This window comes from Arvicanthis niloticus, chromosome 8 (genome assembly GCF_011762505.2).
Source record: "Arvicanthis niloticus isolate mArvNil1 chromosome 8, mArvNil1.pat.X, whole genome shotgun sequence".
NCBI lineage: Eukaryota > Metazoa > Chordata > Mammalia > Rodentia > Muridae > Arvicanthis > Arvicanthis niloticus.
The window spans coordinates 20,297,697-20,310,040 of record NC_047665.1 but is presented as its reverse complement, the minus strand read 5'-3'; the positions used below and the strand labels follow the sequence as shown (position 1 = coordinate 20,310,040).

General features: G+C 44.4%; 1 protein-coding gene across 9 annotated transcripts in view; it reads left to right on the top strand.

The window, feature by feature from the left end:
• Positions 1–12,344, top strand: part of Phactr1 (phosphatase and actin regulator 1) — a 460,522-nt gene that overhangs the window by 388,158 nt on the left and 60,020 nt on the right. For all 9 annotated transcript variants that reach the window (XM_034509804.2, XM_076939122.1, XM_076939124.1 and 6 more), the window contains one exon: positions 9,278–9,599. In XM_034509804.2, coding sequence (XP_034365695.1) covers positions 9,278–9,599 — 322 coding nt within the window. The remainder of the gene's footprint in view (positions 1–9,277; positions 9,600–12,344) is intronic.

Below are 12,344 nucleotides of genomic sequence, written 5' to 3'. Positions count from 1 at the left end.
GCTGCTGCAGTGTTTGAAGCCCACATGTCAAATCACACAGCAGCCAGTAAGCATGATCTAATCTTGAATCTCACTCTGCTGCAAGCTAAACCACCTTGTTAAGAAAACATGCTCTATCCATGGTGCCCGTGAACCGAGCAGAGCTGAGTTCTGAAAGGTTGGTGGGGAGCCCATAACAAAAACAGACAGGTGCCACACAGATCTGGTCAAGGAAGATCCTGCCCATTTTATTAGGTGAAGTTCCCAAAACCTGCAGCTCTGTGCTCCTCAGCTCTTGGACACTTTTTTAAACTGTCCATAGGTGGGTTTCATGAGGGGGAGAATTCAGTTTGCTGTGATTCCCTGACCCTGTCCAACCAGTGCTCACCTTGAGAATACAAGGAGACCCCATTGCTAAGGCCTTTTAGGAATCAGTATACTAAATTTAAGGATCAGACTTATTTTTTTTAAACATAGAATCCCTTTTCAGATCCCTAGTTTGAACTCATTTATACTTTCACCACGTATATCCTCCCTGATAGTCGATCGGAGGTATTTTCTGTGTATTTTTCTTCTATCTGCTCAAAACTTAAAGCTCTGGTCTCAGGGCTGCATCCTTTGGTTCTATCGTTCTATGCAGAGATGAAAGTGTTTTGCTCATCCTAATTGTGATTTTCATCCAATCCCCTCTGTTCTTCTCTGTTTCACTTATGCCAGCCTTCAGTGGCTCACCGTGAACGGGAATTCTCTTCCAGCTATTCATATCTGGACTTCTTCCATGATATTTGCCTATCCTGAGGAAGACTGAAAGGGATGACAAACTCTCCCTGCCCACAACAGCCCCCATCCATCATTATAAAAGTGAACAATAGCACGTTTTTATATCGGTGATTTGTCGTGTCTCGCAAAAGAGTTACACACCGTCTTGGCGTGCGTTTGTTGCCATTTCAGTGGTAATTCTTGGAGATGAGTCACCTGGCTGTCACATGTAACTCTATTACAAAGAATCTAATTGAATTCCACGTCCTGCCAGGATGACATACCTGAGAGGCTCAGCCGGTGAGAGGCCCTCATCCACCACCCAATAGTTCTTTTCAATGAGACACAGTCCTCATTGTCACCCTCTCAACCGGGGAAAGTAAATTTGAGAATGGAAGTGCTCACTCATAAAAGAGGGGGGGGTGTCAAACCAAATTCATCGGCTGCTTTTGATGTTGTCTAGGATGGCCTTCCATTTCAGGATTCTGGAATGCCTGATGCATCCCATAGCTACCATATCCTGGCCCGACATGGGACATTGCCCCCGCCACTTCCCTCTGCATCACTGGCCCTTAGAAGAGGTTTGTCAGAACATATTCCTTTTGACCCAAGAAAAACTTCAAGCTACCATGAAGGCCCTGGGGTGGGCTCATGTGCTGAAGGAATTGATGCTATTCTTAACTCCCTCCTTCAGGGAAGGGGACTCTGATGCAGTACTATAATTTAAATCCTAAGTATGGGTCTTACGGGTCTCATATCTTGGGACATCTAACATGCTGAAACCAGGTGACAAATGACTGAGAAATTCTTCCAACACCTTTGCACATTAGGGACCAAGAGCTACTAGCTGTGGTGAGGGCTGTTCACATGTAGTTGTTACGTAAGCTCCTGTAACAGGTGCCGATGTAAACGTTCACCGGTAGCTGTCGGAAAAGAGGCCTTATGTAGATGGTTTGGATGCCCTTTCTTTGACACACTTGGGACCAGACATGCTTCATCCTTGGGGATTGTTGGTAGTTTTGTAATATTTTCATATATATCATGTAGGGAGACAGCTTGGTGATGGAACCCAGGTAGGATCACAAAATTCATTCATTCCATATATACCTTGTGTGCATAGTCTGAAGGTAATCGTTTACAGTATTTTCAGAGAACATGCATTTTTATTTTGACCCATCACCTAAGCTCACGTGTGGACTATTTCAGGTATATGAGTGGTCCAGGCTTTTAGAGTAGGGATACTCCTTGTGGCTTATGTAACCTCTGCTGATTCACATTCACGGCCGGCAGTCCTCCATTAAGAGAATCGATGGCAGAAATAATCTCACATTTTCACATTTTCATTTCTTTGTCTAAAATCATAAGCCAGAGCTGTTGTGTGGGAAGGCTGGCCCTCTCATATTTCAAGGCTCTGTGACACTCACAGTTCGGGTTGATTTTCACTATTCCTGGAACTGGTCATTTTTGCTTCTTCTACTTCATCAGTAGAGCAAGCTTGATGAACACGCTGCATCTCCATCAGTCTGGCTACGGAAAGCAGTGAGCAGACGGTGCTGCATCTCTCCCAGCAGCCTCGGATCCATCATCATAAATGCCAGAGGCAGAGTGTGTCCTCCAGCAATAATGGATGGATGTTGCATATGAGTAGATGCAAAGGGTTCGATTCACTCAGGCACTATCCAGGTACAAGAAGCAATTTTATCCCTGAGTTTTCCCAGCTAATGAGACTTAAGTCCAAACTCCTGGTTCCTAACACTGTTCCACTAGCTTTTTATAGCACAAGGTGCAGTGTACATCAGAGGCACACACTGGATCATGGATGACAGCTCTTCTTTGTAGTCACCACCAAGACGTTAGCCTGCTTGCTGAGTGGAGTACTGTGGGCACATACTGTGCCCTCAGAGGCCTACCCCATTGTCCCACCTCAGGCTGGGAAGCATCAATACTGGTGGATTTTCAGAAGCATGACAAGAGTCTCTGACAGTAACACTGTGAATAATACATTTCCCAGAGCAAGGTCATGCAGTATCTGAACTTCAAAGCAGGCTGAGGGTGAGCCAGGGAATGTACTATGGTGTTTATTGCAAAGTCAGGCCTCCACTGGTGAACTCTTATAGCTCCCCCAAGGTCTTCACTGGGGGGTCTCTGATCATAAAACCCTCTCCTCAGTGGAGACCTTGTGAAATTAGACAAAGCTGCCTTGTGGAAGATGTTTCTTTCACAGAAGGTAACTCAGCTCTATGCCAATTCAGGCCTCAGATTGACCCTCTTGCTCCCTCAGTGCCTAACAATGAGAATACATTGAGTATCTTGGGCAGAGTCTTTGGTGGTGGAGCTGAAATTAGATCTCAGCTCTTCTACATGTTCTGCCAGCAGTAACTGGCTCCACCCACAGTCTGTAGCAGAAACCTCCAGAAGCTAGCCAGCCCAGTGCTCTGAGAGTAGCTACTAGCTAAGTTCCATCCTAGAGAAGTCTTGGGGTATTCTCACTTCACCTATTCAGAGACAGAATTGAGAAAAAAAAGTGTCTTAGCAGGTGTTTCTCAGGCCCATTTAGATATAAATTACACTTTGATTAGTGCCAGGGGCCCGCCCCAGCTTTTAGAAGGAATGGTACTGAGGCAGGACATAGCATTGGATGAAGGCCAAAGACTGATGATTCTCGGCTTTGTAACTCCCTCTTACTGTTTTGTGTTAATAAGCGATGGTTTCTATTCTCTTACGATATTGTGCTCATTAGCACTGGTTTCCTTTCCCTCCAACACAAGGACCTCTTGCTGGCCAGGCAAGAGGTTTGGAACTAGTTAACACTTTGTGAACCAGAAAGAAAAGAAAGGAAATGAAAGCAAATCATTTACATAGGCAATACGCACAGACACACACACACACATTCATATACATGCACACTCTGGTCTGGCCCAACCACCTGTCTCATCAACTCCACACATATATACATACACATGTATGTATAGACATACAGATAGACAAACAGACATATACACATATACATTTGGTGCATGGGGCAGACAAAAGAAGAGTGACAGAAGGATGTTAATATTACATTCAAATCAAATTAAATTTAAATTCAAGTGTTCATTCTATAAGCTCATTATAAGTTCAAAGCAGCAGTTTCACATGGCCTTGCTTTATCACAGTGCACACCTGTGGCCTCCTCCTTGGACCTGACCTAGAATGAATGCTTTTCCTTCATTATAAATTTGACCTAAGCCTGTTTCTCTTTTCAGTGTAATCGTGAAAGCTCACTGTATTCCTTGTTATGCAGCCTTTGCTTACTATTCTGTGAAGAGTGGGCACATTCTATTCTTGAGCCTAACTTTATCACATCCTTCTGGTAGAACAACTAAAACCATCTCCTAAAACTTGCTTCCTAAAATTATTTAATCAAATCAGGAGTTTTATAAAAATCATTAATTCATCTAAACAGCATTAATTTATAAAGTTCATCTTCATGTTGATCTGCAGGGAATTTGCCCAATAGGGTGGGCTGGTGCCCAGGAATCATTAGGCTATGTAATTAGTGACAGGAGAGGCATGTCAGTCACAGGAAGCAATCCCACGATGAAGTCTCCAAGAATCCTGCATTCTTAGAGCTCACCCATTACAAGCCATGCAGAACAGTGGGCCATCTCCAGAAAACTCCCTTGCATGTCTTTAGCCTTTCCTAGATGGCTTTTGACAGATTAGGAAGCTGGATGCCATGTGCCACCTCTTCCCACTGATCTATAGACATGATGAGAAGAAATCATGACAACATTGGGCATCTACTATGTACTAGGCTCCATTCCTGGTGCTTGGGAAGATGGGTGAGGAATGGCCATGCTTGGGGTGATTTGATCAATGCCTCCTGGCTGCCCACTGCAAACGGTCTCTGCAACAAGTCAAGAAGAATGAACTTGAGTGAGCTACCAGGATCGGGGAAGCTCAGGACCTATGAGGGTCCTAGGCCAGCCTTGAGAAGAGGGGCTTCCTATGGGAAAGGTTCAGCAGTGATGATGATGCTATTAAGGAGAACAATAGTTCATAGCTCCTGGGCACCATACCACCCAGTTCCTATATCCTAGCTTGCCTTACAAGTCATGTGACAGGTTCATTCGTCCCATCTTGCAGACTCAACAACTAAGCAATAACGTCACTGTGCAATTGGCTAATGCAGTGGCTTTACTAGTGTCATTCATCTAACGTGTTTAGCTCGAGAAGTTTGGCTTATGCTAGTAACACACCGAAAAGTATCATCTCCGTTGGCAGGCGTGATCTATAGGCACTTGTTTCCAGGGGAGACTCCATTGGAGACCCTCAGTGCCTGATCTCTAAAGGTGAGACTTAGAAGTGAGCCTCTCCCGAGCCTCCCAGGGTGGCTGAAGAAACACAACTTTGAGAAGCTGGTATCTTGAAAGAAAGGCATTTTTAAAAATTAAATGTTTAAGCCAATTTTTTTTCAACATTTGTATGTAAATTGCTTTAGCTTCAGTTGCTGGCCTAGCGGGTACTTACTTCTGTTTGGGTCTTAGTTCATATTTCGCTATACATTGAAAAAAGAAGTGTTAGCTTGAAAGTATAAAAATAAGAGAATATTTGTTCTCCTTCCTGAGAGGTCTCCCTTCAGATCCATCTCATCTTGGGGAAGATAATGGGTAGCAGAAACAGCAGGGCGCCAACCTAGCAAAGAAGGAGCATGCGCAGTTGCTCTGCAGTGGACACAGGGAAGCGCATGCGTATTCTCAGCGGGGGTGGGGCAGGAGGGAGTGGAAATGTGCAGCTATTTGCTACAACTGTTCCCCAGGGGAAAAAATTCCTGTTTTCATTCAGAAAGTTTTTTTCATACCTTAAGCAAATATTATTGCATGCAGTGATCAATAATATTTGAGGCATACTCAAGTCAATTTAAAGGTTTCAGGGCTGGCAAAATGGCTCAGTGAGTAAAGGCACTTGCCACCTAACCGTGTAAACTTGAAGATCCAAATTCGATCACCAGAATCCACACAGAGGTGGAAGGAAAGAAGGACTCTGTCCTTTGACTTCCACACCTGTGCTGTGTGCACATGCATCCCCCTCCCTCACATCACACACACACACACACATACACACACACACACACACACACGCATGCACATGCACATACACATGCACATACACACACATAATAATAATCATAAATCAGAATAATCAAAATAATAAATGCAATAGAGTTTTAGCTTTAAAATGGATATCTGTAATCTTAATTAACAAAAAAAATATGAAAAACTGTTTTGCCCCTGTTGTCATTCTAGCCGGGCCCTGAACAAGATGATAAGGATGCCGTTAAGTCAAAGCTGTTTGCTGTTCTCAGGACAAGGAGACACTTACAAACAGGAAGGGGGTGATTGAATTGGTGATTGTATGAAAATCACTTAGAACAGTGGTATCTGGTTAGCAACATGTGGCTAGCAAGCAAGGCATAGGTGAAAAATTCCTCCACTAAACCTCCAAAATCTGAGGTGGTTGACAATTCAGCATCTTCCAGTGCAGATGTGAGGCCATGATCCTTCCTGACGGCTCGCTCATTTGTACAGAAACCTTGTTTCGTGGACAATTTTACTTACGATCTCTGAAATTGGGATGAAGGGATGGCTCACCATTTAAAAGAGCACACTGCCCTTGCAGAGAACATAAGAGATATTCCCTGCATCCATGTCAGGTGTCTGGGAACAACTTACAACTCTGGCCCCAGGGAGGGATCCAGTGCCTCTGCACACACATGCACATAGCGACACACAGATACACTCATAATCTTAAAACAAATCTTTCTAAAAACTTATAAAACTACTTTTCTGCTATGTATTTAAAGATATATTTGAAACATAAATGAATTTTGTATTTGTGCCTGGACCCCGTCCCCATTACATGTGTGCATTCATATTCTAAAATTTGGAACAGTCTAGTGTGTGTAACATTAACAGTTCTGCCATTTCAAATGAGAGAGACTTGATCTGCCCTTGACCCAAATGTCTGCCACTGTGATTGCTGCTGTTACTGTTAACATCGATGCTAACTCGATGTATGTTTTCCGTGTGGTAGGGAAGGCAGCACATAATGAACAAAGACAGTTTGGGAGAGGCTTTTTTGTATGCTAGATCTGGAGGAGAAAGTGGAACTTGGACAAGAAGACATAACAGAATATCCCAAAACCACAGAGAAGAGATATACCACAGTCCAGGGTTTGGACACCAATGGTTGGGAATGGAGGGTACAAGAGCTTTGCTGAGGGCAGACCACTGGGTTCCAAAGTGAGGAGGAGAGCCTTGAGCACTTACTTCAGTTCCTCACAGCAGGCAATGTACTGAGGGAAAGGAACCCAGAGGAGGCTGAGGAAACCCTCAGCAGCTCGCATAGAGGTCACAAGTGAGCACATAAGTCACTTGGCAGACCAAGATGAAGGTGAAGACCTGAACTTGTGTGATACCAAGTGAGGGAGGATATTGGAATATAAGACAGTGTCACAGAGGTAACGCCGCCCAGAGGCTCTCTGGATACCCTAGAAGGCATTCTTCCCCATGACAGGAGTCAGAGCAAACCACTAAGAGTGGGCCTGAAGACCTGAACCAAGCAGCAGGTAGCCTACGGGAGGCCTTGGATGAGTTTTAAACTGAGGAGAAACCTAGTCCTGTTTATGTTCTGACCCGACCTAGGTCAAGGGACAGAAACAGGCAGGTGGAGAGAAATCTCAGACTCCAAAGATCAATGGTCCAAACCCATGAAGGTGGTGGCTTCCTGACAAGGGGCATTGAGTGTGACAAGCAGACACTGTGCTCCTCAGTAGTACCGCATCCTGAACATGGCTCTCTCACACTCTCTTGCAACCTAATACACGTTCACCCCTCACCCTTCTCCAGGGCCAGATGAATTCAAGGAATGCCAAGTGGCAGAACTATAAGATCTTTCCCAGAGTGTGCTCTCTGAGAGCTGGTCTCATCATGACCCCTCTTGATGTGGACCACATCTAGGGAGCTTTAGTGACACAGTCACAGAGCCAAGGGCTTGGCGAGCTGTTCACAATAGAGAACGAAGGACACTATCTAACAGAACACATTGTTTTGGATGCCAGCAGATGAGACCAGTAAAACTCTTCAGTGTTTGGTTTTGCTGTTCTGGGTGTGGAACCCAGATCTAATGGACCACATCCACAGCCTTTGGGAGGCCGGGCATTACTGGAGTGGTGTTGTTGTTTTGTTGTTGAATTGTTTTTTTTAACACTAGCATACAGAGTGATGGGTTTCATTACAGTGTTTTCAACCGTACTTTGATTCTTCGACCACCTTCTCTCCTGCTCCTCCCCAGTTCTCCTTCTCCCCTCTTACTGCCCCTCCCATAACCTCCCTTTTGTTTCCTTATCATATACTACATTATCCTCATTATTATTATTGTTATTATTATTATTTTTTCTTCATTTCCCCCGAAGGTGTTTTCCCCCTCTCATGGTCCCCTTTCTTGTTTCATAAAACACACACACACACACACACACCTATACACACTCACAAATGCACGCTCATGCCCACACACACACTTGTACACGCACACATACACACTCATTTATATATGTACCCACCACACACGCATACATACAAACTCACACATATATAAAAATTAAAATCTAGGCTTCACATATGAAATAACATAGACAGTAATTATCTTTCTGAGTCTGCCAGGCTCTTGGGTTTTTGAGACAGGCTCTTACTCTGTAACCCGGGATGAATTCACCTTGCAGTCTTCCTGCCTCAGCTTATAAAGTGCCCAGATTATAAACCTCAGTCTAGCTAGATATGTCACCTTCTGATGGTTTGCTTTGCACAGCCTTTTTTTTTTTTTCATGACCAAAGTTATTGGGGAAATAGATAAGTACTTCAGTTGTGTGTGTAAGGTATATGATAAATTACTGAGTGCCTCGAAGATCCTTCCATAACCCTGACCCACACAATGTACTCAGTCAGAGTGGACCCACCAGCCCAGGAACAATGCTCACACCTCACCCCTACTTAGTGTGCCAAAGTCACATTCTGCAACCACTGAGTCTCACAAAGTCTCAGTGACACATAAGGAACTATGGCCAGCAGTATGGTCACTCACAGGGAGGGACTTGACCATAGTTCTGAATTGTCTCCTATGTCAGTGTAGACAAGTTGGACCCTGTCAGCTGAAAGAATGTCACTTTAACAATGGCAAATACGTAGTAATTGAGGTAGGTCCCGTGAAAGGTTCCTTTATCAGTTCATGTTTCCATGGCACACAACTTCCTGATGCCATCCTACCTGTGCTGCTGAGATTCCAGAATACTCTGGCCAAGAAACAAGTTAGTAAATGTTTACTGAATATCATCCGCACTGTGCTGAGGCCTTAGGTTGAGGTGGTGTATCCAGGAGACCTATATCTCCATGGCCGCGGTCCCAAGGTGCACACACATGATGTTCTGGGTTGCATGGGTGCACACACATGATGTTCTGAGTTCTTCAACTTACATGTACTTCTTGCCCTCCTTCTGCCACAGATCCTGGCGCCCCTGTGAAATTGCCTTGTCTGCCAGTGAAACTGTCGCCTCCGCTACCTCCAAAGAAAGTCCTGATCTGTATGCCTGTAGGGGGGCCAGAGCTCTCTCTGGCAACCTACGCAGCCCAGAAGAGCAGCCAGCAGGCCGTGGCCCAGCACCACCACACCGTCCTGCCATCCCAGATGCAGCACCAGATGCAGTATGGCAGCCATGGCCAGCATCTCCCGTCTTCCACTGGCACCTTGCCCATGCACCCCTCGGGCTGCAGGATGATCGATGAGCTGAACAAGACACTTGCTATGACCATGCAGAGGCTGGAAAGGTAACAGTGGGAAGGGGATTGCTTGGGAGAGGGGCAGCCTGGGAATTTTACAGTGTGAAGCCTCCTTCCTTTCCCTCTGAAGAACATAAGAAGGCCTGATAGTAAAGTTATATCAAACCTGAGTTTTAAAGAATGTACAGGGCAATAGTATGTTTCCATTGTTTAAAAAAAAAAAAAAAGTTGGGGAGTTGGTAAGAGACAGCCTTGCAAGCATAAGGACCCACGTTCAATCCCCAGACTCCATTTAAAAAGCCAGGCATGATGGTACATGCTTGCAGTCTCATAAAAAAAATTAAAATTAAAATTAAAAAAAAAAAAAAACAGAAACAGACAGTTCTCCCATGCTCATTAGCTAGCCAGCCTAACTTACTTAACAAGTTCCAGGGCAGTGACAATCTGTTTCAAAAAGCAAGGTGGAGGGTGCCAGAGAAATGACACACCTGGCCTTCTCACACACATGCACATGATCCTGTAGACACAGACACACACACACACACACACACACACAGAGTAATATGTACATACATACTAGGCCATATTGTTCCTCTAAACTACATTGCCAGTTTGAGAATGTTGTGCATGTGTGGTTATTAATAATGATCTTCCCTGCCCTGATGTGGGGAGATGGGGAGAAGATAATTTTATATCCCATATCACATGGCTTACATTTAATGGTGTGACTACTCAGTGATTGTTGGAAACAGTTTAAATGCAACAGGAAGTGATGAGAGAAGGCAGGGAGGGAATGGCAGGGGCAAGCAGATGAGGAGACTGGAAGCACTAGAGTCAGGTGATACACATATGAGCCATTGGTATCTGGAAACCACTGGGATAACCCCCCATCCTTCACCAGAAACTGCCTCCGGATGCATTTCTGGGAGGCCTGCAAGGAACACTCTCCCAAACCCAGGTCTGCAGTCTGACTTCATTAAGGGAGACCCTTCATCCCTGACACTGTTTCTGACAGTCATATGCCAGTATCTCAGCCACCCTACCTTGTGCCTAAGCAGTCTCTGGGATTTCTCAGAATGACTCCAAAGCACACTGTTTAACCAAGCTCCCTAATGACAGGAAAAAAAAATGTTTCCATCTGAAGTAAAGTGGGTATATCACCAAGGACAGTGATGGCTGTCTACTGAGACATACAGACAGGAAAATTGTGGTCTGGAAGGCTTGGTGAACTGCTACAATAGAGAACCAAACACAAGCTTACCATGGCCGCCTCCCAGCTAAGAGATGTATGTGGGGGCATAGCTACCTCAAGGGAAGCTGTTGCCTCTGGCAGTTCTGATTTCATTGCTTTCTGTTAATTCGCTGTTGTTGCCGAAGAAAACTACACAATTTAACTTGGCCCCTTGCTATTGGCTCTAACTACCAGTGTTGTTAAGGAGGACAATAATAGCTTAGACTTTGAGTGACACCTTGACACATATCATACAAACGCAACGGTCATCATGGTCATCAGTGTCGTATTCATGCTCACACTACCTAGGGAAACTAAGTAAAGAAGCTAAGTAGGTTAAGTAAGTTCCCCAATGCCACCTACTCAAAGGACGCCGCCCCCCCCCAAAACTGCTCATTACCCATCAGCACCCGCACTGCAGAAATTGAGAACATACCTTTCAATACTTTCATAGAAATTAGACAGGATCTTTTTGTTTGCTTGTTTCTTTGCTCATTTGCTAAGTCTTACAAGGCTTCATTTAAAAAAAAAAAAAAAACCATGTATTGCATTTTATGAAAGCGTCCATTTGTGACGGGTTGAAAATTAAAAGAAATAAAAAAATATAAGAATTTTTACTTCGGGTGAGGGGGCTGGTGTGACAGCTTAGTTGATGAGAGCACTGGCTGTTCTTGCGGAGGACCTGGGTTTGGTTCCCAGCACCCATATGGCTGCTTACAGCTGTTTGTAACTCCAGTTCCAGGGAGTTTGGTGCCCTCTTCTGACCTCTGTGGCACCAGGCATGCATGTGCTGCACATACATGTAAGCAAACACTCATACACATTAAAAGTGGATCTTAAAAGAAGTGTTATTTCTATATGCTTGTTTCAAAAGCACTACCCTGTAAAGCAGGTTGAGTGAGAAATCCTTCAAGTCTGTCTTTCTACGACAAACCCCTAATACTCTCTCTCTCTCTTTCTCTCTCTCTCTCTCTCTCTCTCTCTCTCTTCTCCCTCTCTCTTCTCTCTCTCTGTCATTCTTTCTTGCCCTCTCTCACCCTCTCTCTCACTCTCACTCTTTCACTCTCTCATAGATGCTTTCTTAAGACAGATACCAATCATGTGGTTTTGTGCTCCTATGACCAGAGTATAAATTTTTATGTCTCAGATGAATTTGGATTATCTAAACAAAGATACAAGAGACAGCATGTTAGGCTATTACTAAACATGTTTTCACTTCAAACATGCCATTTCACTGTACCTGTGGGGCTTTGTGGCATGTTTCAGTTGAGTTTAGAGCAATGGTGTATAACTCTGTAAGTCCTTCATTAGATTGGGCTCTTTAATAAAATAAATGCAACACAGAGCAGACCACGACAGAGGTTTCGGGAGAGAGGAGAGGGGACACAGTATGGTGTTGGCAGCTAAAGCAAGACTGTCTGCATCCTTTGTACCACCCTGGACACTATTCCCACCTTGTGCCTTCTCAGCTGTCACCCAGGCCAAGACATAGGCTCCCTCCATACAGTATCAGGACAAAGAGAATCAACATATATATTACTTAGACAGGACCACTCGTCCCA